The 21581-nt window shown below is 65.2% G+C and overlaps 3 protein-coding genes across 14 annotated transcripts; 1 reads left to right on the forward strand and 2 right to left on the reverse strand.

Moving 5' to 3' along the window:
• Positions 1-967: 967 nt before the first annotated feature.
• Positions 968-7697, reverse strand: LOC120390696. Of its 9 annotated transcripts, none has more exons than XM_039513497.1 (4): positions 7406-7697; positions 3937-4026; positions 1253-3444; positions 968-1028 (listed from the first exon to the last, which is right to left on the reverse strand). In XM_039513497.1, the coding sequence occupies exons 1-3, from the start codon at positions 7691-7693 to the stop codon at positions 1324-1326; spliced, it is 2499 nt and encodes an 832-aa protein (XP_039369431.1). In that variant the 5' UTR covers positions 7694-7697; the 3' UTR covers positions 968-1028; positions 1253-1323. The 9 variants fall into 9 exon arrangements, with proteins under 9 accessions (XP_039369431.1, XP_039369434.1, XP_039369433.1 ...); XM_039513500.1 differs by having other exon boundaries at positions 3937-4022; positions 7406-7696; XM_039513499.1 differs by lacking the exon at positions 7406-7697 and adding an exon at positions 5734-5903.
• SMG9 (SMG9 nonsense mediated mRNA decay factor) lies at positions 5529-16001 on the forward strand. Of its 4 annotated transcripts, none has more exons than XM_039513507.1 (14): positions 5529-5596; positions 8953-9117; positions 9206-9280; positions 9842-10085; positions 10388-10485; positions 10800-10912; positions 11213-11324; positions 11780-11875; positions 12133-12218; positions 12907-13013; positions 13405-13512; positions 14354-14479; positions 14723-14867; positions 15445-16001. In XM_039513507.1, exons 2-14 carry the CDS (start codon positions 8962-8964, stop codon positions 15521-15523), a joined length of 1545 nt encoding a protein of 514 aa, XP_039369441.1. In that variant the 5' UTR covers positions 5529-5596; positions 8953-8961; the 3' UTR covers positions 15524-16001. The 4 variants fall into 4 exon arrangements, with proteins under 4 accessions (XP_039369441.1, XP_039369443.1, XP_039369442.1 ...); XM_039513509.1 differs by lacking the exon at positions 5529-5596 and adding an exon at positions 5682-5694; XM_039513508.1 differs by lacking the exon at positions 5529-5596 and adding an exon at positions 7012-7268.
• A 981-nt stretch (positions 16002-16982) lies between these two features.
• LOC120390190 (interferon-inducible GTPase 5-like) lies at positions 16983-19637 on the reverse strand. The gene is made up of 2 exons (XM_039512599.1): positions 19501-19637; positions 16983-18720 (listed from the first exon to the last, which is right to left on the reverse strand). The coding sequence occupies exon 2, from the start codon at positions 18702-18704 to the stop codon at positions 17466-17468; it is 1239 nt and encodes a 412-aa protein (XP_039368533.1). The 5' UTR covers positions 18705-18720; positions 19501-19637; the 3' UTR covers positions 16983-17465.
• Positions 19638-21581: the final 1944 nt, after the last annotated feature.

The following is a 21581-nucleotide window of genomic DNA, read 5'->3' on the forward strand; positions in this document are numbered from 1 at the left end:
AACCCAGCTGCTGCATTGGCAATAAAAGAGCCATTTGCCCACATGCCTCGGCCTCTCTTCCTTGCTTCTGAGCTCGGCGGCCCTGGGTCCAAAAATCCTTCCCCTTCAGCAGCCCCCTTCCCCACACCAGCCCCCCCTCACCCCATAGAAGGCCCCTGCTGCCCCTGCCCCATCAGTCACCCCTACAACCTGCTAGCCCACCCACTCAGCTCCCCCTCCGCCATTCACCCCCATTGTCCCCCCACCCCCTGCCCCCCACTCTGCCAGCTCCCCTCCCCATTCACAGCCCCCACCCCCTTTCACCCACATTTCACCAAGGCCCCCCCAATCCCAGGGACACCCCCTTTTCTACTCCCACTGCCCTGTTTCCTTCCCCCAATCTAGGGGCTCTCCAGGACTTCTGGGTCCGCGCCTCCCTTGGCGGAGCTCGGCCTGGCCCCCCGAAAGAGAAGGGAGGCCTGCGGGGCAGGGGGTGCTGGAAAAGATGGGGGGCTGGCTGGGGGACCAGCTTCAGGGAGTCTGAAGCCCCTCACCCCCCCTGCTTCCACAGTTTCAGCATGGGGTTGGGTGGGAGGGCGCCCCGAGAAATCACCAGTGCCCCCACGCCAGGTCCCAGTGCCCCCCGGGGGTGGGGGAGAAAACGTCGTGACAACCGACGCGCTTTAGTTCTTTAATTAGGAACAATCTAATTAGAACAAGAATCAGGTCACTCAGCGCCAGCCAGACCCAGGATGGGAGCCGGCGCCCCCTAGAGGGGAAGGCCCCGTGCCCCATTCCCTGCCTCCCATATGAGCCAGCCAGTCCCTGCCATGGGGCCGGATGGGAGCCAGCGCCCCCTGGAGGGGAGAGGCCCCGTGCCCCATTCCCTGCCTCCCATGAGCCAGCCAGTCCCTGCCATGGGGCCGGATGGGAGCCAGCGCCCCCTGGAGGGGACAGGCCCCGTGCCCCAGTCCCTGCCTCCCATGAGCCAGCCAGTCCCTGCCATGGGGCCGGTTGGGAGCCAGCACCCCCTAGAGGGGAGAGGCCCCGTGCCCCATTCCCTGCCTCCCATATGAGCCAGCCAGTCCCTGCCATGGGGCCGGGTGGGAGCCAGCACCCCCTGGAGGGAAGAGGCCCCGTGCCCCGTTCCCTGCCTCCCATGAGCCAGCCAGTCCCTGCCATGGGGCCGAATGGGAGCCAGCGCCCTGGAGTTCCTGCCTCCCATATGAGCCAGCCAGTCCCTGCCATGGGGCCGGATGGGAGCCAGTGCCCCATTCCCTGCCCTCCAGGAGGCCGGGTAGGAGCTGGCGCCCCCTGGAGGGCACAGGCCCCGTGCGGCCCCGCTCAGGCCGGGCTGAGGAAGCTGTCCAGGCTGTAGACGCCCAGGCCGGGCGGCTGGTTCCGGATCCGGTGCCAGAGGTAGCGGGGCAGGCGCTGGAAACCCGCCCCACAGGGACAGCGGAAGCAGGGGGCGCCGGGGTGCCGCCCCCCATGGCGGCCCAGTGCCCGGCGCCCCTTCAGCGCCTCCCCACAGGCGGCGCAGAGGAAGGCGGCGCCCTCCAGCTGCCAGAGCTGGTGCCGCAGAAGGTGGAGGAGGCTCCGGAAGGGCCGGCCGCAGCCGCATAGCCGGCGCCCCGGCCCCCGGCGGTGGGAGCGGAGCTGGGCCGCCCGGCCGTAGCGCACCCCGCAGTCCGGGCACCAGAAGTGCCGGCGCCCACTGGCGTCCAAGGAGCTCTCAGGCCCTGCAGTGCCAGGCTGGCCGGCCACCACCTCCTCCCGCCCGCCGGCGTCCGCCTCCAGCTCCACCACGATAAAGTCGTCCCCGGGCTCTGGTGCCAACTCCCCCGGCCAGGGCTCCGCTGCCAGCCCACCGCCCGGCGTGTACTCCAGCTCCAGCACCTGGGGCAGCTCGCCAGGGTGGGTGGGCACCAGGTGGAGGAGCAGGGGGGCCCGCGGAGAGGGGGGAAGTTTGAGTGGGCCTGGGGGGCGGCACTGTTGGTTGAGCGGCGGGAGGTAGCCCGTGAGCTGGAAAGCCGTGGGCTGAGCGTCTCCGGCCTCGTCGGGAAGCTCCCCCACCATCTGGCCGCCCCACGGGACGAGCCCCTGGGGGTCAGGCAGCAACGGGACCAGGCGGAGGGTCACCGCATCCACCGCCGTGCTGAGGCCGGGATCGGCTTCCAGGAACAACGAGGGTGGGAGCTCCTCGGCCCGCAGGGGCATGGGGTGGAGGGGACTCACGCCAACTTGGCCTTCCAAGATGGCCGCCGGCTCCTCAGCTCCCACCACCACAGTCCGGAAAGAGTGGAGAGGGCTGGCGCCCACTAGGCTAGCCAAGATGGCCGCCTCCTCCTTGAGGTGCACCGGCGGTGGGGGACTCCCACTAACCAAGCTCTCCAAGATGGCCGCTTGCTCCTCGGTATTGATGACCAGCGTCCTGAGAGGGCTCCCGTCAATCTGGCCATCCAAGATGGCTGCCTGCTCCTCAGTATTGATGACGAGTGTCCTGAGAGCGCTCCCACCAACCTGGCCATCCAAGATGGCTGCCTGAAACGTGCTCCCGCCAATTTGGCTGTCCAAGATGGCCGCCTGAAGCGCGCTCCCACCAACCTGGCCATTCATTGGCTGTGGCGGACTCATGACAACCTTGCTGTCCAAGATGGCCACCCGCCCCTCGTCCTCCATATTCATTGGCTGGGTAGGACTCATGCCAACTGGCCTAGGCAGGCTGAACTCCCGGCCCAGAGTCGGTCTACGCTGCCGGGTCCCTTTGGGCCCTTCTGTGCCCTGCTCCTTGCTCGCTGTCCGGGCCTCGGGCATCTGACGCCCCTTCGTCTGCCCCACACGCCTCCCAGGGCGGGCCCCACCCTGCTGCTTCCTGAGGCCGGGTGAACCCTCCCAGCTGGGCGGCGGGCAGGGGACATCCCCAGAACCCGCCTGGATCTTCCCGGTGCCCGGCGGCTGGTAGACGTAGGAGGTGAGGGAGCAAGGCCGGGCCCCCCGTCTCCGCTGCACCCGGATGCCCGCCTGCGCCAGCTTGAGGTGCCACTTGACGTGTCTGCTGAAGCGGGACTGGTGGGAGAATCTCTTTCCGCACTCCGGGCAGCGCTGCTTCCTCCGGGGCAGGGAGTGGGGCAGGGCCGGTCGGGGCCGCCGGGCCAGCTCCTGGGCGTGCTCCTGGGCGTGCTGGAGGTAGTGCCACTCCTCCACGAAGACCTGGCGGCACTCCTGGCACTGGTAGGCCCCGAACGCCTGGGTCCCCGGGGCGGCGGCAGGCCCCGGGCGGAAGGGGACAATGATGTTCTCCAGAGGCAGGGATTTGGTGGCGAAGGGGGGAGCCAGCAGGTTTGGCGCCAGGGGCCGGGGTGGGCGCAAGGGGGGCAGGGAGGTGGGGGCGGTGGTCTCCCCGTCGTCATCGCTGCTGGAGGCTTCCAGGCCTTCCCATGAGAGGCAGTTCTTAGCGTTCTCCTGGGGGGATGAAATGGGGATAAGTGTGGGGGGGGGGAGCACCCCCACGCCACTCCCTGTGATACAGCGCCCCCTACTGACACACTGGGGAATCGGGGCCAGCCCTGACTCAGGGTTCCCCACCTCCTGCAGCACAGTGCCCCTATTGCTGCCGGGGGGGGGGGCAGCCCTCACTGCCAGGGGAAATCCCCCCATCTCACCCCCTGAAGCACATCAAATTCTCTACAGAGTCCCCCCAAAATGAACAGGAAGCGGAGTAAAGTTCTGAGTCCAGACCAAAACTACCCGCCCTAAAATGACAGTCACGTAGGCAAGGTTCATGCACTTCCTGTCTCAAACTGTTAAGCATCCCCCCGCCCCCCTCCAGAGGCAGCACATCTCAGTGCTGGGTGAGGGGTCCTGTATAAACAGCCTCTGCCCCACCCCAGAGATGGCTGCATCTCCTGCCCAAGCCGGAGCACCCGCTGCTCAGATACAAGCACCGGGACGTACCAGCCGCAGTGGCAGCTCCTCCAACACGCCGTCTTCAGTCACTTCAATCTCGGCCCCAACCTCCATTGCCGGCACCGGGTCCATGGCTGCCTGGAAGCAAAGCGGGGAGCACACTGAATGGATCGGCAGCAGCACGCCGCGCCCCCCACCGCCCTGACAGGACTTCGTGAGTGCACAGCAGCCTGCTGCCTCCGGTGGGGGGAGGGGGGAGAAACTGAGGCACACAAGCGGGGACATGCACATGGCCGCAGAGTATCTGTGGTGGAGTAGAGGATAGAACCCAGGAGTCCTGGCTCCCAGGCCCTCTGCTCTAACCACTAGACTCCAGAGCCAGGGAGAGAACCCAGGAGTCCTGGCTCCCAGGCCCTCTGCTCTAACCACTAGACTCCAGAGCCAGGGAGAGAACCCAGGAGTCCTGCGAAGGCTGGAGAAAGCAGAGCTCAGTTTTCATGGGGACAGGGTTGGAGGGGAGGGGAGTGGGGTCTAGTGGGTAGAGCGGGGGCAGGGGTGGGGCTGCCCAGGGCCTGTGCTGCCAGCCTGGGGGCACTTGCCTGGCCAGGGTGCGGACACCCAGCCCGGGACCCGCTCGTGCATGGTCCTCGCTGGATCCCAAACACCCCGTGGGAGGGGGAGCAGCGCCCCAGCCGGCCTGTTAGCCCGGAAGCTGGCAGCCGGGGGGGGGGGGCGCACAGGGGGGTGCTGGGAAGTGTAGTTCTACCCCCCCCCACCCCGCCATCAGCTGCGGGCTTTAAATGGCCCAGAACTACGGGGTGGGAGCAGGGACACTGTGGCCTGTTTGGCTGGTACAGGGAAGGTGCCTCTGTTGGAGGGGAGGGGGACAGGGAGGCCGATGTAGGGAAAGGGAAGGAGGGTTGTGGGGGGCTGGGGTCAGTGCAGGGCGGGTGGTCAGTGCAGGGAGAGGGAAGGGGGTGGGAGGTTGTGAGGGGCGGGGGTCTGTGGGGAAGGGGGCGGCGGAGACACGTGGTGCAGACGGGCGGGCGCGGCGCAGGGACAGGTCAGTAGCTGGGGGTGGGGGGTCCATGGGGCGGGGGTGTCCCGGGGGCCGCTCAGTCTTTCCCCGCCGGGCCCAGCCTGGGGGCGGGTCCCTGTTCGGGGTTATTTGTGTCCCGCTAATTACCCCCCCGCGCTGGGCGGTGGGGGAAACTGAGGCAGCGGGAGCCGGGTCTGACCCGAGCCAGGAGAGAACCCAGGCGTCCTGGCTCCGCCCCCTGCTCCAACCCCTCGGTCCCGCCCCGCTCCCAGAGCCGGGCAGAGAACCCAGGCGTCCCAGCTCCGTGCGCATGCGCACCACTGTATCTCCCCCTGCCAGTTCTAGCCTCGTTCTGACTGGAGGCCACGCCCCTTAAGAGGGGTCTATTCTATCGATGCCAGAGCACTGCGCATGTGCCCTCACCGGCACGCGCGGGCGCGAAGCCGCCATTTTGGACACGCCCCCTCGCGCGCAGGCGCGTTCGGAAACAACGGTGGCCGAGCAGGTTCGTTCCAAGCCGGCGCCCAGATGCTCTGTTCGCACCGCCGGGCTTCCCCAGCAGCCCGTCCCGGCCGCTGCACGGTACCTCAGCCCCAGTGAGCCGCCCGGTATCCCTCCGCCGTTACCGGGGAGACAGCCCCGGCTTCTGCTCTCAGCACCAGCGCTCAGGTATCGTTCCGCGGGGCGGGGTAAATAGCGCCGGGTGACGCGTCACACTCCCGGTATCCCTCCGAGGGGCGGTCGGTTGAGACGAGTTACCCAGTCAGGTATCCCTCCGCGGGTAGCTAGTTCGGGCTTCCCTTTACCTGGGGATTAATCCTCCGCCGGGTATGTGGCGCTGCGGCCTCTTCCCGCAGCCCGGTGACCCGCGCACGGCATGTAGATCTCACAGCTTCATAACCTAGGGCGGTATCCCTCCGCGGGTGCGCACTCCTCTGCCCCACCGCTTCCATTTGATATAGCGCCCGGTATCCCTCCGCGGGGTGAGGCCTGCCGGTGCCCGGTATCCCTCCGCGGGCCCTGTAGCCTCTGGGGTGGTGCCTTCCACTCCTCTGCCCATCCTGCCATGGGCTGTATAGCTCCAGGGGTGACATCTCACCTCCATCCTGTATCCCTCCGCAGGTGATATGGCCCTGGGGTGACCCCTCCCCTCCCCTCTGTATCACCCCGGGGGAGGGGATGTCTCACACACCCTGTATCCCTCCACGGTCCATATAGCTCCTAGCATGACACCTCACATCCCTTCTGTATCCCTCCGCAGGCCATATAGCTTCTAGCATGGCAGCTCACATTCCTCCTGTATCCCTCCATGGTCCATATAGCCCTGGGGTGACCCCTCCCCCATATCCCTATGTGGGCCCTATAGCCGTGTGGTGGGGGGGTCATGTCTCTCACACCCTGTATCCCTCCATGGTCCATATAGCTCCTAGCATGACACTTCACATCCCTCCCGTATCCCTCCACAGGCCATATAGCTCCTAGCATGACACCTCACATCCCTCCTGTATCCCTCCACAGGCCATATAGGCCCTGGGGTGACCCCTCCCCCATATCCTTGTGTGGGCCGTATAGCCATGTGGTGGGGGGGTGATGTCTCACACACCCTGTATCCCTCCATGGTTCATATAGCTCCTAGCATGACACTTCACATCCCTCCCGTATCCCTCCACAGGCCATATAGGCCCTGGGGTGACCCCTCCCCCATATCCCTGTGTGGGCCCTATAGCCGTGTGGTGGGGGGGTGATGTCTCACACACCCTGTATCCCTCCATGCTCCATATAGCTCCTAGCATGACACCTCACATCCCTCCTGTATCCTTCCACAGTCCATATAGCCCTGGGGTGATTCCTCCCCCCGTGTCGGCCCGGGGGGGATGTCTCACACACCCTGTATCCCTCCACGGTCCATATAGCTCCTAGCATGACACCTCACATCCCTCCTGTATCCTTCCACGGTCCATATAGCTCCTAGCATGACACTTCACATCTCTCCTGTATCCCTCCACGGTCCATATAGCTCCTAGCATGACACCTCACATCCCTCCTGTATTCCTCCATGGGCCCTATAGCCAGAGCACTGCGCATGTGCCCTCACCGGCACGCGCGGGCGCGAAGCCGCCATTTTGGACACGCCCCCTCGCGCGCAGGCGCGTTCGGAAACAACGGTGGCCGAGCAGGTTCGTTCCAAGCCGGCGCCCAGATGCTCTGTTCGCACCGCCGGGCTTCCCCAGCAGCCCGTCCCGGCCGCTGCACGGTACCTCAGCCCCAGTGAGCCGCCCGGTATCCCTCCGCCGTTACCGGGGAGACAGCCCCGGTTTCTGCTCTCAGCACCAGCGCTCAGGTATCGTTCCGCGGGGCGGGGTAAATAGCGCCGGGTGACGCGTCACACTCCCGGTATCCCTCCGAGGGGCGGTCGGTTGAGACGAGTTACCCAGTCCGGTATCCCTCCGCGGGTAGCTAGTTCGGGCTTCCCTTTACCTGGGGATTCATCCTCCGCCGGGTATGTGGCGCTGCGGCCTCTTTCCGCAGCCCGGTGACCCGCGCAGGGCATGTAGATCTCACAGCTTCATAACCTAGGGCGGTATCCCTCCGCGGGTGCGCACTCCTCTGCCCCACCGCTTCCATTTGATATAGCGCCCGGTATCCCTCCGCGGGGTGAGGCCTGCCGGTGCCCGGTATCCCTCCGCGGGCCCTGTAGCCTCTGGGGTGGTGCCTTCCACTCCTCTGCCCATCCTGCCATGGGCCGTATAGCTCCAGGGGTGACATCTCACCTCCATCCTGTATCCCTCCGCAGGTGATATGGCCCTGGGGTGACCCCTCCCCTCCCTGTCGTATCACCCCGGGGGAGGGGATGTCTCACACACCCTGTATCCTTCCACGGTCCATATAGCCCTGGGGTGACCCCTCCCCCATAGCCCTGTGTGGGCCCTATAGCCGTGTGGTGGGGGGGGTGATGTCTCACACACCCTGTATCCCTCCACGGTCCATGTAGCTCCTAGCATGACACTTCACATCCCTCCTGTATTCCTCCATGGGCCCTATAGCCCCAGATGTGCTGACCCCCCATATCCGTCTGTGGGCGGTATAGCCTGGGGAGGGTGTGTCACTGCCTGCCCCCATATTCCTCCGCAGGCCGTGTATAATAATATCTTATCACTTCTCTGTATCCCTCCACAGGGTATATAATCCCAGTGGTGCCCCCCTCGGGGTGGGGTCATAACCCTGGTGCCCAGAATCCCTCAGCTGAGCAGGGCGTATCCCAGCAGCCTCCTGCCCCGTATCCATCCGCAGGGCTGATACCCCACGGGCCTCATAACACCCCAGCGCCTTAAGAGCAGGTTAAATATCCCTCCACCACATGGGCTAAATAGTTCCCCACACAGGTGTTGGGACCAGGGGAGCAGCTTGACGTGGTTTCCATCATGTCCAGGGTTTGCAGTTTGGTTCAATGGCTCTCGCCCTCCCGCCGGCCCCCATGCATCTTGTCAACTTTTCTCTATGGTATCCCTCCACCATGCTGGCAAAGTAGTTCCGCGGCCCGCCGCTGCACAGGTTAAGTAGTTCCCTGTGGTGGTTTGCTCCTCCACTGGGCTGGATAAATAGTCCCTGGTGGCTTCACCACCTCTCCAGTATCCTTCCTCCCTTCTGTGCTAGTGTCCTTCTGCCAGGCAGGGTAAATAGTGCAGAGAAAATAGGCCCTGTCTTCCCTGCGTTGTCTTTGTCTTGCTGGTTAAATAACCCTGGTGCCCTTCCACCATGTCGAGTAAATAGACCCCAGTGATAGTGTCTCTTCTGTAATATCCCTCCGCAGTGTGGGGAAATAGTCCCCAAGAGTGTGCCTCACGCATATATGTATCCGTCTGCCATACCAGGGAAATAGTCCCTAATGGCCTCTCTGTATGGTATCCCTCCACCCCACTGGGGAAATAATCCCCTGGTGCTGTCGCATTCTCCCCCCTCCTTTCCCCCGCGCCGTGTCCCTCCGCTGTCGCGCTGGGGTTGACGTGACTCTTGCCCCCCCGCAGGCGGCGGCCATGTCGGACTCCGGGCACAGCCAGCCCGGCCTGTACGGCCCCGACCGCCGGCGCCGCTGGAACCGCGACAAGGAGCTGGGCCCCCCGGGCGGCCCCCAGAGTCTGTCGGGGCCGGGCCGGGAGCGTGACTACGGCCCCTGGGACCGCGAGCGCCGGGTGAGTGACGAGGCAGGGGAGGGGCTGTGGGGTGGGGAAGGGGCCATGCGGGGAGCCCCCCCTCACCCCGCTCTGATCTCTCCCCCAGGAGCCCGCGGAGGAGCCGGTCGGGTCCGTGATGCAGAAGACGCCCATCATCCTGGCCAAGCCGCCCGCTGAGAGGGTAAGACCCACATGGGAAGGACGCTGCCCCCTCGGGCCTGTCACAGCCACCCCCTGTGTGTGTGACCCCCACCAACAGTGGGGATAGAACCCACCACCAGCAGTGCCAGCCCACAGGACTCTGCTGCTTCAGCTAAAGGAGTGGCTTCGTCAGCTGGCAGCTGTAGTAGAGCTGGTATCCTCCACATGAAGCTAAAGGAGTTACTCTGTCAGCAGGCAGCAGCAGTAGGCTATTAGCTACTATATAGAGCAGCCGCCGAGCAAGGGTGTCTCACAACCGCTTCTTAACCATTTGCAGGATATGTGAGTCCGGTAAGAGTAAATGAGCTGGGCAGACCTTGGTCAGGACTCCTGGGTTCTATCCCAGCTCTGGGAGGGGAGTGGGGTCTAGTGGTTAGAGCAGGGGGGCTGGGCAGCAGGACTCCTGGGTTCTATCCCAACTTGAGGAGGGGAGAGGGGTCTAGTGCTTAGAGCAGGGCGGGGTGGGAGTCAGGACTCTTGGGTTCTGTCCTCAGCTTGGGGATGGGACGTGGGGTCTCTACCAGCCTCATTCTCCCCGCAGTCCAAGCTGGCCCCTGCCCCAGCTCCAGCCCCACCCGCCGCTGCCCCGCCCCCCATGGAGAAGCCCATCGTGCTGATGAAGTCGCGGGAGGAAGGCAAAGGCCCAGCAGGGGCGTCGGAGGGGGCTGCCCAGCTCCCCACAGCTGCTGCCAAGGGGGAGAAGGAGGGACAGCGCCCCACGCAACCCGTCTACCAGATCCAGAACCGGGGCATGGGATCCGCGGCGTCCAGCAGCACCATGGACCGTGAGTACCCGCTGCGGGGGCTGGGCTAGGAGGAAGGGGTGGGGGGTTGAAGCCCCAGAGGGGTGGGATGTGGGAAGAGAACCGGGTGCCCTTTAATATGCAGGTAGCTACCAGTGCGCGCCACCAGATGGCAGCCAACCCCTCCCTGCTGGGCTGTGGGGCCAGCCTCCAGGCAGCTGGGGGGGAAGGGCTGGGAGCCAGGACGCCTGGGTTCTCTCTCCAGCGGGTTAGAGCAGCAGGCAGCTAAGCCCCCGGCCGGGCCGTCAGCCGCTCTGAGCCCCGTCTCTTGGTCCCTCCCCCAGCCGTGGTGGGCCAGGCAAAGCTGCTGGCCCCGGAGAAGATGAAGCACAGCATCAAGCTGGTGGACGATCAGATGAACTGGTGTGACAGCGCCATCGAGGTACCTGGCCCCCGGGACGCCCCCCATCCCACAGAGATCCTCCCCGCGACCCCCTGCCCTCCCCGGGCCCTGCTAGTGAGGCCAGATCAGAGCCGGCGGCCCCTACAGGGGAAAGGCCCCGTGCCCCATTCCCTGCCCCCCCCAGCCAGCCAGACCCTGTCCTGGGGCCAGATGGGAGCCGGCGCCCCCTAGAGGGGAAAGGCCCCATTTCCCTGCCCCCTTGAGCCAGCTGGTCCCTGCTCTTGTACTGCTGCTCCACAGGACTCCTGGGTTCTCAGGGAGCCGGCAGTCACTGAGCTCTCTCTCCTCGGCAGTACCTGCTGGACCAGACCGACGTGCTGGTGGTCGGGGTGCTGGGATTACAGGGCACCGGCAAATCCATGCTGATGTCTCTGCTGTCGGCTAACCAGCCGGAAGAAGATCAAAGGTATGTGGGGTGGGAGGGGGCTGGCACGGGGTCAGGGGAGATGGGCGTGAATGCTGAGTGGCCGGGGCAGGATGGGGAAGGGGGAAGTTGGGGTGGGATGGAGGGGGGAAGGTGGGTGGGCGGTGGATGTAGGTCCGGGGGGAGGCACCAGCAGTAGGGGCAGTGGCAAGTGTTTGGGGAGAAGGTGGGATGTTGAGGGGTGTTGGGTGGGGGATGGGCATCAAGAAGCAGGTCAAGGGGGCACATATTTCCCCCCCAATCCCTACTGACCCTTCTCTCTCCCCCCGCCCCCCATCCCAGGGCCTACGTGTTCCGCACCCAGAGCCAGGAGATCAAGGAGCGTGGGGGAAACCAGACCAGCGGCATCGACTTCTTCATCACCCAGGAGCGCATCATCTTCCTCGACACCCAGGTCCCTGCCCATCCCCTGCAATACCGCCTCTGGCCACCAGGGGGCAGCACCACATGACTCCACCACCTGTGACTGCTGGGCCTGCCGAAGCTGGGCTGGGCCGGCCCAGCTTGTTACCCTGACGAGCTCGGCTCTCAGGGCTGACGCCTTGTGCCGGACGAGGCCCCCTGGGCCGCGAGCAGTAGGGGGTCTGTGTGGCGCATCGGTCGATGGGGGCTGATTGGTGGCAGGGTGGGGCTGGCTGGCTCTGTAGCAATGGGGATCGCTACGGGCTGTGGGTGGATTCCCCCATTGGCCAAGGCAGGGTTACAGTGGGGTGATTCCCACTGTGTGTGTGTGTCGCCCCCTGCTGGCGGGGACGAGCCCTGCTCCGTGTGTGTGTGTCCCTGTGAGCACGTCGCACGGCTCGGGCCAGTCAGACGCTGTAACGCTCCCTGCCCCGTGTCTCCCTCCAGCCGATTCTCAGCCCTTCCATCCTGGACCATCTCATCAACAACGACCGCAAGCTGCCCCCCGAGTACAACCTGCCCCACACCTACGTGGAGATGCAGGTAGGCTGCTGCCCCCCACCTCCCATCCGGCCCCAGGGTGGGCACTGGCTGGCTCACTGGGACGAGGAATGGGGAACGGGGCCTTGCCCGTCTGAGGGGTGCTGGCTTGGATCCAGCCCCAGGGTGGGGGGATGGAGGTGGGGGGTAGTGGGATACACAGCAGTGATTGGTTGCTACTATTGGGGCGGGGGGATTTGCTTTGCTGGCCAGGTCCTGGGGGGAGACTCCTCCTTTGACAGCTGCTCTGCTCCCCGCAGTCCCTGCAGATCGCGGCCTTTCTCTTCACCGTCTGCCACGTGGTCATCATGGTGCAGGACTGGTTCACCGACCTCAGTCTGTACAGGTGAGCAAGGCACTAGCGGGGTGGGGGATGGGGCATGGGGCCCTTCCCCTTGGGGGGTGCTGGCTCCTATCCAGCCCCAGGGCTGGGACTGGCTGGCTCAGGAGGGTGGGGAATGGGACACGGGGTCTTTCCACCTGGGGGGCGCTGGCTTCCATCCAACCCCAGGGCTGGGACTGGCTGGCTCAGGAGGGTGGGAAATGGGGTATGGGGTCTTTCCCCTCTAGGGGGCGCTGGCTCTGATCTGCCCCCAGGGCTGTGACTGGCTGGCTCAGGAGGGTGGGGAATGGGTCATGGGGTCTTTCCACCTGGGGGGCACTGGCTCCTATCCAGCCCCAGGGCTGGGACTGGCTGGCTCAGGAGGGTGGAGAATGGGGCATGGGGTCTTTCCACCTGGGGGGCGCTGGCTCCCATCCAGCCCCAGGGCTGGGACTGGCTGGCTTGGGGCAGGGGGATGGGAAATGGGGTATGGGGTCTTTCCCCTCTAGGGGGCGCCGGCTCTGATCTGGCCCTAGGCTGTTTTGGGGGATGGGCTCTGGGTTCAGCAATTCATGTGTGAATCAAGTTTGCCAGGTCTCAGCCCCGTTCCCAGGAGGGTCAGGGGACCCCCCCCGCCCCTCCCACAGGCACTAAATGGCCCCATGGCCCCCCAGCTCCCCACTAACCGCAGCTCCCTGTGTCCCCACGGCAGGTTCCTGCAGACGGCCGAGATGGTGAAACCCTCCACACCCTCCCCCAGCCACGAGTCCACCGGCTCCTCGGGCGCCGACGAGGGCGCGGAGTATTATCCCCACGTCGGTGAGCAGCCGCTGCCCCCTGCTGCACAGCGCCCCCTAGCGCCGGTCTGGGGTATTGGGACCAGCCCTGACTGCCAGGGGAGAGCCCCAACCCCACTCCCTGCAGCACAGCGCCCCCTAGTGCCGCAGTGGGGTATCGGGACCAGCCCTGACTGCCAGGGGAGAGCCCCAACCCCACTCCCTGCAGCACAACGCCCCCTAGTGCCGCACTGGGGTATTGGGACCAGCCCTGACTGCCAGGAGAGAGCCCCCACCCTGCTCACATAGCACAGCGCCTCCTAGCGCTCCATTGGTGATTTGGGGCCAGGTTATTCTAGCAGGGGTTGGTCTGTGCAGTGATGTCCAGGCTGAATTTCCTTCCCCTCCTCCGGCATCTCCGCCCCTCGCTCCAGTTTTCCTGCAGAACAAGGCCAAGCGGGAGAATTTCTGTCCCCGGAACCTGAAGCAGATGCACGTGGTTATCGATAAAATCATGATGCACTCGCACCTGAAATACAAGGGTAAGACTTCCCTGCCGGGTCCCCCCGCGCGGGGGTGGGGTGAATGGGGCCCCGGACACCTGGGTTCCAGGACGCAGAGCTAATGGCCCAGCTCCTGCAGGGGAAAGTGTTGGGGGATTTGGAATGGCCAGGAATGGCTGGAAGCTTGGGTGTGATTCTCACCTCAAAAGTAACACAGCGCCCCCTAGTGCTGCCCAGGGGCATCGGGGCCAGCCCTGACTGTCGGGGCAGAACCCCCACCCTGCCCCCTAGTGCCGCCCAAGGGCATCGGGGCCAGCCCTGACTGCCAGGGCAGAACCCCCACCCTGCCCCCTAGTGCTGCCCAGGGGCATCGGGGCCAGCCCTGACTGCCAGGGCAGAACCCCCACCCTGCCCCCTGGTGCCACCCAGGGGCATCGGGGCCAGCCCTGACTGCCGGGGAGAGGCCCCACCCTGCCCCCTAGTGCCACCCAGGGGCATCGGGGCCAGCCCTGACTGCCAGGGCAGGCCCAGGGCATCGGGCCAGCCCTGACTGCCAGGGCAGAACCCCCGCCCTGCCCCCTGGTGCCACCCAGGGGCCCCACCCCACCCTGTGCAGCACAGCGCCCCCTAGTGCCGCCCAGGGGCATCGGGGCCAGCCCTGACTGCCGGGGCAGAACCCCCACCCTGTCCCCTAGCGCCGCCCAGGGGCATCGGGGCCAGCCCAGACTGCCAGGGCAGAACCCCCGCCCTGCCCCCTGGTGCCGCCCAGGGGCATCGGGGCCAGCCCTGACTGCCGGGGAGAGGCCCCACCCCACCCCGTGCAGCACAGCGCCCCCTAGTGCCACGCCGGGGCCCGCTGGCACGTGTCTCTGTCTCTCAGGCACTCTCTCCATGCTGGAGTGTAACATCTTCCCTGGCCTCCCCTATGACTACCTGGACACGGAGGTGAATCTCTTCCTGCTGCCGTTCGCGGACAGTGACGCCGACGACACGTTCCCCAGAGCAGGTAGGGAGTTGGGATCCCGCCCCCGGAGTCCTCCTACCCTGCCGTCCCTCTGTGCCGCCCTAGGTGGAGCTGTGTGTGTTCCTCCCCCTGGGCTGGGGAGCAGGCGTCTGCAGGCCTGGGGCGTGGCCTCTAGGGCGGCGCTGTCCTATACCCCCTTGCGGTCCCTAGGGCAGTGCCCTCCTCTGCACCCCTGCGGCCCTCAGGGCAGCCCTATTTTCATCCTCTCCCCCCTTGTGCCTGCAGCTCCTGGGGGCGGCCCCCTCTTCTCCCTGCTGCCCGGGTACAAGGGGCACCCCAGCTTCCAGTCGCTCATGGCCAAGCTGCGCAGCCAGATCATGTCTATGGCGCGGCCCCAGCTCTCCCACACCATCCTGACGGAGAAGAACTGGTGAGGGGCCGGATACGGCCGAGGGAGCAGGGGATTCTGGGTAGGGAGGTTGGGTAGGTGATTATGGGGCAAAGGATTGTGGGTAAGTAGGTTTGGGGATGTACTGCAGGGGGTGGGGTGGGGGCTCTCCCCAGCAGGCAGGGCTGGCCCCGATGTCCCAGGGATGGGGTGGGGGCTCTCCCCTGGCAGTCAGTGCCAGCCCCAATGCCCCCAATTTCCTGGGGGGCGCTGTGCTGCAGGGGATGAGGTGGGGGCTCTCCTGTCACAGGTAGGTCTGGCCCCCATGTCCATGGGGGCGCTGTGCTGGGTGGGGTGGGGGGGGCTCTCCCCCGGCAGGCAGGGCTGGCCCCGATGTCCCGGGGATGGGGTGGGGGCTCTCCCCGGCAGGCAGGGCTGGCCCCCATGTCCCGGGGATGGGGTGGGGGCTCTCCCCGGCAGGCAGGGCTGGCCCCGATGTCCCAGGGATGGGGTGGGGGCTCTCCCCGGCAGGCAGGGCTGGCCCCGATGTCCCGGGGATGGGGTGGGGGCTCCCCCCCAGCTCTTGGCGCTGACCCACATGCTGTGCACCCCCCGGCAGGTTCCACTACGCGGCCCGGATCTGGGACGGGGTGAAGAAATCCTCGGCGCTCTCGGAGTACAGCCGCCTGCTGGCCTGAGCGACTGCCGCCCAAGGAGCCGCCGTGCTGGGGGGCCGCACCGGGGCCCCCGCCCTCTGCCTCCCGGGGCAGGAGGGGCCTGCTGGGCAGCCTGGAGGTGCTGTTTGGTCGCTGGCTCCAGGCGCGGTGCGGGAGAGTCCGGCGGGACGCCCCTCCTGGGCCACCATCCCACTCCCAGAGGGCACCTGGGGCAGAGCCGTCCTGACCCCCCCAAGTCATCAGAGCTCCCCCAGCCAGACAGGGGTACTAGAGAGGGGGGAGTCCTTGTCTCTCCCAGCCTGCCCGGGGCTGAGAATGCACCCCCCACGATGCCATGGGGCAAGATCGGGGCGGGGGTGAACCATAGGGCAGGGCCATAGTCCTGAATCAGTGCCCCATGGAGCTGAGCCCTTCATCTCCTCCTCCCCTGCTTCCCTCCCTCCTTCCTTCCCGCCCCCTTCATCTCTCCTCCTTGCCCCCTCCCCTCCCTCCTTCCTTCCCCCCTTCCATCCTTCCCCCCACCCCTCCTTCCTTCTCTCTGTACCCCCCTCCATCCTTCCCCCCACCTTCATCTCTCCCCCTCTTTCTGTCCTTTCCCCCCTTCATCTCCTTCCCTCCCCAAAGTCTCATCCACACCAGCCTTAAGGAAGAATCTCTCCTCCCCCATTCACGCCCCCTTTGCCCTTCCCACTGTCCCTGCCGCATGTGACGCTCTGACCCCATATTGGGGTCCCCACAATGGCCATAGAGTCTCCCCTCTGTCTGTGAGGACCCTCCATGCTGTGCCCTCCCCCCACCACCCCTGCTAATAAAGAGGGCTTCAAGCTGGGCACTGACTTTGTGGTGGATTTTGTTAACACCCGGAGAAGTGATGCATTGGGGCAGAGCACCTCGTGCGGACCCCCCACCCCACCGCCAGACCCGACTAACGGGCCCATCCACCTGGTATCGCACCCGCAAAGCACCAGAGCGCCGGGCACCTGCGACGCCTCAGAGCGGCGGGCCCGTCTGCCCGGCGCCGGGCACCTGCGACGCCTCAGAGCGGCGGGCCCGTCTGCCCGGCGCCGGGCACCTGCGACGCCTCAGAGCGGCGGGCCCGTCTGCCCGGCACCTGCGACGCCTCAGAGCGGCGGGCCCGTCTACTCTGGTAGTGGGTTGAGTGGGGGCTTGGGTTAGGCCTTTGTGGAAAGATTGTGAAGCCAGCACTGTGTTCCCTCTCAATGCCAGGGACAGAACCCAGGAGTCCTGGCTTCCCGCCCCCCTCCCTTCTCTAACCACTGGACTCCTGGCTTCTCCCCTCCCCAGCATGCCCCAACTGTAACCACTAGACCCCACTTCCCCCCCAGAGCCAGGGATGGAACCCAGGGGTCCTGGCTTCTCCCTCCCTCCCGCTGTAACCACTAGACCCCACTCCCCTCCCAGAGCCGGGATAGAACCTGAGTCCTGGCTCCCATTTTCTACCCCACCATCACAAACTAAGTTTAATTTAAAATTTGTTTTTTAATCAACCACCTGCAAAACAATCCCACGTTTTGCTGAACCGTTCCCTGATTGCACCAAAGCGAGGCTGATCCCAGACCAGGGGCGCTGAGCTCCCACAATCCTCCACTGGGAGCCGCAAGGCGCCCCCTGCAGGGCCCCAAAATAGCACCACAGCCCGTGGCCTCCCGTGCCCCCCTGGTTTGCTTTCCCCCTCCGTGGGGGGAGACTGCACAGCTGGCACGGACCAGGTGCCCCTGGGGACAGGTCTGGAGAGCCCGTGGAGGCCAGCGAGTCGCATGCTGCTCTGATACCAGCTGACTCCCCAGCCAGTGTCCATCGACCCAACACCGATTTACTCTCGCTGAGGATCCGGCTCCGAAATCTCTCCCGCGTGGGGATTTCTGCCATGGCCGGTGGACTGAGCTCAGTGCCATGGCCAAGACCCCCCCTCGCCCCGACCGCGGGGCTCCCTGGTCCCTCTTCAAACATCCGTCTCAAAGGCCTTGATGAGGACATTGTGGGCGTCCCTGGCAACTTCCTCGAGGAAGCTGCGGAGCATGTAATAGGTGGTTCCGAAGGAGATCCCCCCGGCCGCCATGGACCCAAACACTGGCACCGTGCTGGCCAGGTACTCTATGAACATCAGCGCCCCCCCTCCGGCTTTGGTCAGCAACTTCAGCACCAGGTCCCTGGAGATCTCCCTGACCAGAGGCGACCTGATGGCCTCCTTGACGTCCTCCACGGGTTTGCCCACCTTCTCGGCCAGCTTGCAGAGCGACTCGTCGTCCAAGCCGAAGGTCTGGCGGTACTCGGAGAGGGTTTTGACCAGGATGGTCACGTCGCAAACCACCGAGAGCCCCGGGATGGGGACAGCAGCCACGCCACAGGAGATGGCGGCCAGCTTCCAGATCTGCCTCTGCATGGCTTCCTTCTTCCTCTGCAGGATGCTCAGCGAAAGGTTGGGCAAAGCCAGGAGGAACGCGTGTCTCTTGTGAGCAGGCAGCTCCTTCTCCAAGGTCTCCTCCAGCGCCAGGAAGTCGTAGCTGCCCAGCTCCCAGCTGGAGAGGAGGAAGACAGTCGGGGAAGCCACCCCTTCGGCCAGCAGCCGCCGGCAGCAGTCGTCCCGGATCTGCGTCAGGACCCCCTGCTCGCTGTAGCTCGCCGGCCGCCTTTTTCTGGCCGCGTACAGGTCGGCGTCCACCTTGGAGCGCACGAAGTAGAAGCGCTTGCCCATCTTCTGGATCTCCTGGGCCAGCTGGACGTGGCTGGCCCGGAAGCGTTCGGAGGCGATGAGGATGAAGAAATCATAGCGGGGGAAGCCCACCCGCTCCAGGTAGGCGTGGGACTGGAAGTCCGGGGTGCCGATGCCCGGCAGGTCCCACAGCGTCACGTTGGGGTGCGTGGGGTGGGGATACGGCGTCGGCTCCGTGGTGGTCTCCACCACCCCCGTGGCGGCCGCTCCCTCGTCATCGTCCCGCAGGCCGCGGACGGCGTTGACGAAGGAGGATTTGCCGGAGCCAGACTCCCCCGTCACGGCAATGTCCAGCGGGGCGTTCTCCAAGTCCTCCAGGCTCTCCAGGATCTTGGCGGCGGCTTCGTCCAGCCGGCCCCCTTCCAGGGCGTCTCTGATCTCCGCGATGTCCTCGTCGGTGATGACGTCGTACTCCTCCGTGAAGTCGGCGGGACGCCGGTCGCTCTCTGGGGGGGTCTGATCAGCCATGGGGCTTGGGGGAGTGCTGGGGGGGGGCAGAGAGATGCATAAGTGGGGGTTAATGTAGGGAAACAGGACACGGGGCTTTCCCCTCTGGGGACGCCGGCTCCCATCCAGCCCCAGCACGGGGAGTGGCTGGCCCAGGGGGGCAGGGAATGGGGCAGGGGGTCCTTCCTCTCTAGGGGCCCCCAGCCCCATTCCAGGGCAGGGGACTGGCTCGGGGGGGGGCAGGGAATAGGATCCCTCCTTCCACTGGGGGGGTGGGCAAAAGCCAGGAGCCCAGGGCAGGGCACTGCTGGGCTGCGGTCTTCACCTGCCCCCACCCACATCGTCACCACACGTCTCCTGAACGTGGCCCCCATCCCTGGGGGTTCAGGCAGAAGGGGGGGGAGGGTTCCCCAGTTTCCACACACACACCCGGCCAGTGACCCCCCGGTGGGTCACTCTGGCCACCCCATTTGGGGTGGTGGAAGGAGGGGTGGGGGGTCCCCGCCCTGCTCTGATTCAGTCTGTCCCCAGCTCTGTCTGCCCCCCGAGTCCACCCCCGGCTCCCCCTCCCTCTGCCCCCCATCCCGACCCCTTCCCCCCTGCATCCCCCCATTCTCCTCCCTCTGCCCCCCGAGTCCACACCCGCGGCTCCCCCCGTCTCCCCCCCCCGCCTCCTTTCACTTTCCCCCCAGCCCCGTGTCCTTCCCCCTCCCTCCGGCTGCCCCACCGGCCCCGGCTCCTTCCCTCGCCGGGCCCGTCCCTGCTTCCTTCCCTGCCCCCAGCCCCGCCCGCCTCTGCCCCCCGGACCCGCGGTTACCGCCCGAGTGGGGCCAGATTTGCCCTTGTCCCACGCGGGGGGCGACCCGCCGGCTGGAGGGTTTCACTTTCGTTTCCTCTGTGTGAGTGTGAGTGTGTGTGTCACTGCTGCCCCCTGCTGGAAGGAAGGCGCCCTGCTGTGTGTGTGTGTGTGTGTGTGTGTGTGTGTGATTGCGCACACCCACCCCGGCTGGAAGGAAGGAGCCCTGCTCTGTGTGTGTGTGTGTGTGATTGCACACACCCACCCCGGCTGGAAGGAATTAACTCCCCTGTGCCCCTCCCAGAGCAAATCCCCACAGCCTCCGCCCCCTGCCCTGTCTGGGCCCAGCCCACCGCTCATTTACCAGCTGCCGGCGCGTTTAACCTTGTGCCACCGGGCAGCTCACCCCCGGCAGGGACCCACGCGGCTCCTCTCCTCCTCCGGCACGGCCCGGCCCAGCCCAGCTCTGTTTGCTGCACACAGCGACGGTGACCAGATGTCCCGATTTTATAGCAACAGTCCCGATTTTGGGGGCTTTTTCTTATATAGGCTCCTATTACCCCCCCCCCCCCCCCACACCGCATCCTGATTTTTCACGCTTGGTGTCTGGTCACCCTACACACAGCAGATTCATCCCCTCCCCGCTGGGCCCTGATCACTTAACAATCCGGCCTGGGGCTTGCTCAGAAAAACCAGTCCAGCCGTGCACGCGTGAGCCCCCTCGTGCACCCACTGGTGCGTGCGGCACTGTTCATTCACAGTCACTGGGCGCAGCGGGATTCACACGGCGACGGCGTTTATAACCCAGAAAACCCACCTACGCTCGCAGGCTGCCTTCTCCGTCCCGTGGGAGCCTCCAGCATAAGCTGTATCACTCCCCTCCCCTCCCTCTGAATTTCCTGCTGCTGCAAATATTTAATATAGATAAAAATGGGGGGAGGGAAATGTGTCAGACACATAATTTGGCACAACTGTGAAGATGTAAACGGTTTAAAAAAAAACCCTTAGAAATCCAGAGCGATATTATCTATTGAAATTGTATATAAACAAACTGGCCGGGCGGCGTGAGGCCGGAGAAGGGGGCCAAAGCCGTCGGAAAGCCCAGAGGCAAAGCCGGGGAAGCCTGTCGATGCCACGTGGCTACGGCAGGAGGAAATTGGCAGCAGCGGGGAATTTTTCCTGGCCACGTGCTGTGTGCTCCCTCCAGCATGACTGCCCCTCATACCCTGTCCTCGCTGTCATCAGCCGTTCGGCTGCGTGCGTGTGTTCTCCCCGCGAGGGGTCCCCGTCCCGCTCTGATTCAGATCTCCCAGCTTGGCACAGGCAGCCTGCTCAGCAGCCCTCGAGAGAACCGCCCAGACTCGGTTCGTAGCGAAGGCCCTCGGCCAGGTTTATTGTCAGCGACGCACGGGGCTAAGGCCCTGGCTCGGTGCTCACAGGTGCCCTAACACAAGTATGCCTGGGGGAACGGACTAGCTCAGTTAAGGACGGGACTTTCCATGATCTCCTAAGCCAGCCAAAGACTCTCCCTCTGTGTCTTTATTCACCGATACACACAAGTTGCGCATCACTCCTGACGTATTTGGGTGCCACCCGTTACCTTGTACACGTTGGTTGGATCAAAGCGTCTCTATCCATCGCCCTGTCATCCCGCCCTTGACTTTCGACTGGGCCAGCGTGTTCCTGTTCTCCTTGGAGGATGAGTTTGGGATCGAGATGTTCGGGTTCCACCAGGGCTGCCCAGAGGATTCAGGGGGCCTGGGGCAAAGCAAATTCGGGGGCCCCTTCCGTAAAAAAAAGTTGCAATACTATAGAATATTATAGTCTCGTGGGGGCCCCTGCAGGGCCTGGGGCAATTGCCCCACTTGATCCCCCCGGGAAGCCCTGGGTACCAGCTTTCTGGAATGTGCTTGCGTCTCTATTCTTACCCCAGCATGACTTAGGCATGTGTGTTTCTGCGGGGTTAGCCCTGTGCTTGCCAGGGCCTGTGAGCGGGGCCTGCCTCTTGCTCGCAGCTTAACTTTGCTTCATATCAGCAAAGTTTTCACTACTTTAGCCAAGGCCTCGGGCCTCACACCAGGCCTCTGATACGCGGGCTTTCG

Source organism: Mauremys reevesii, linkage group 24, assembly GCF_016161935.1.
Source record: "Mauremys reevesii isolate NIE-2019 linkage group 24, ASM1616193v1, whole genome shotgun sequence".
In the NCBI taxonomy this organism is placed as follows: Eukaryota; Metazoa; Chordata; order Testudines; family Geoemydidae; genus Mauremys; species Mauremys reevesii.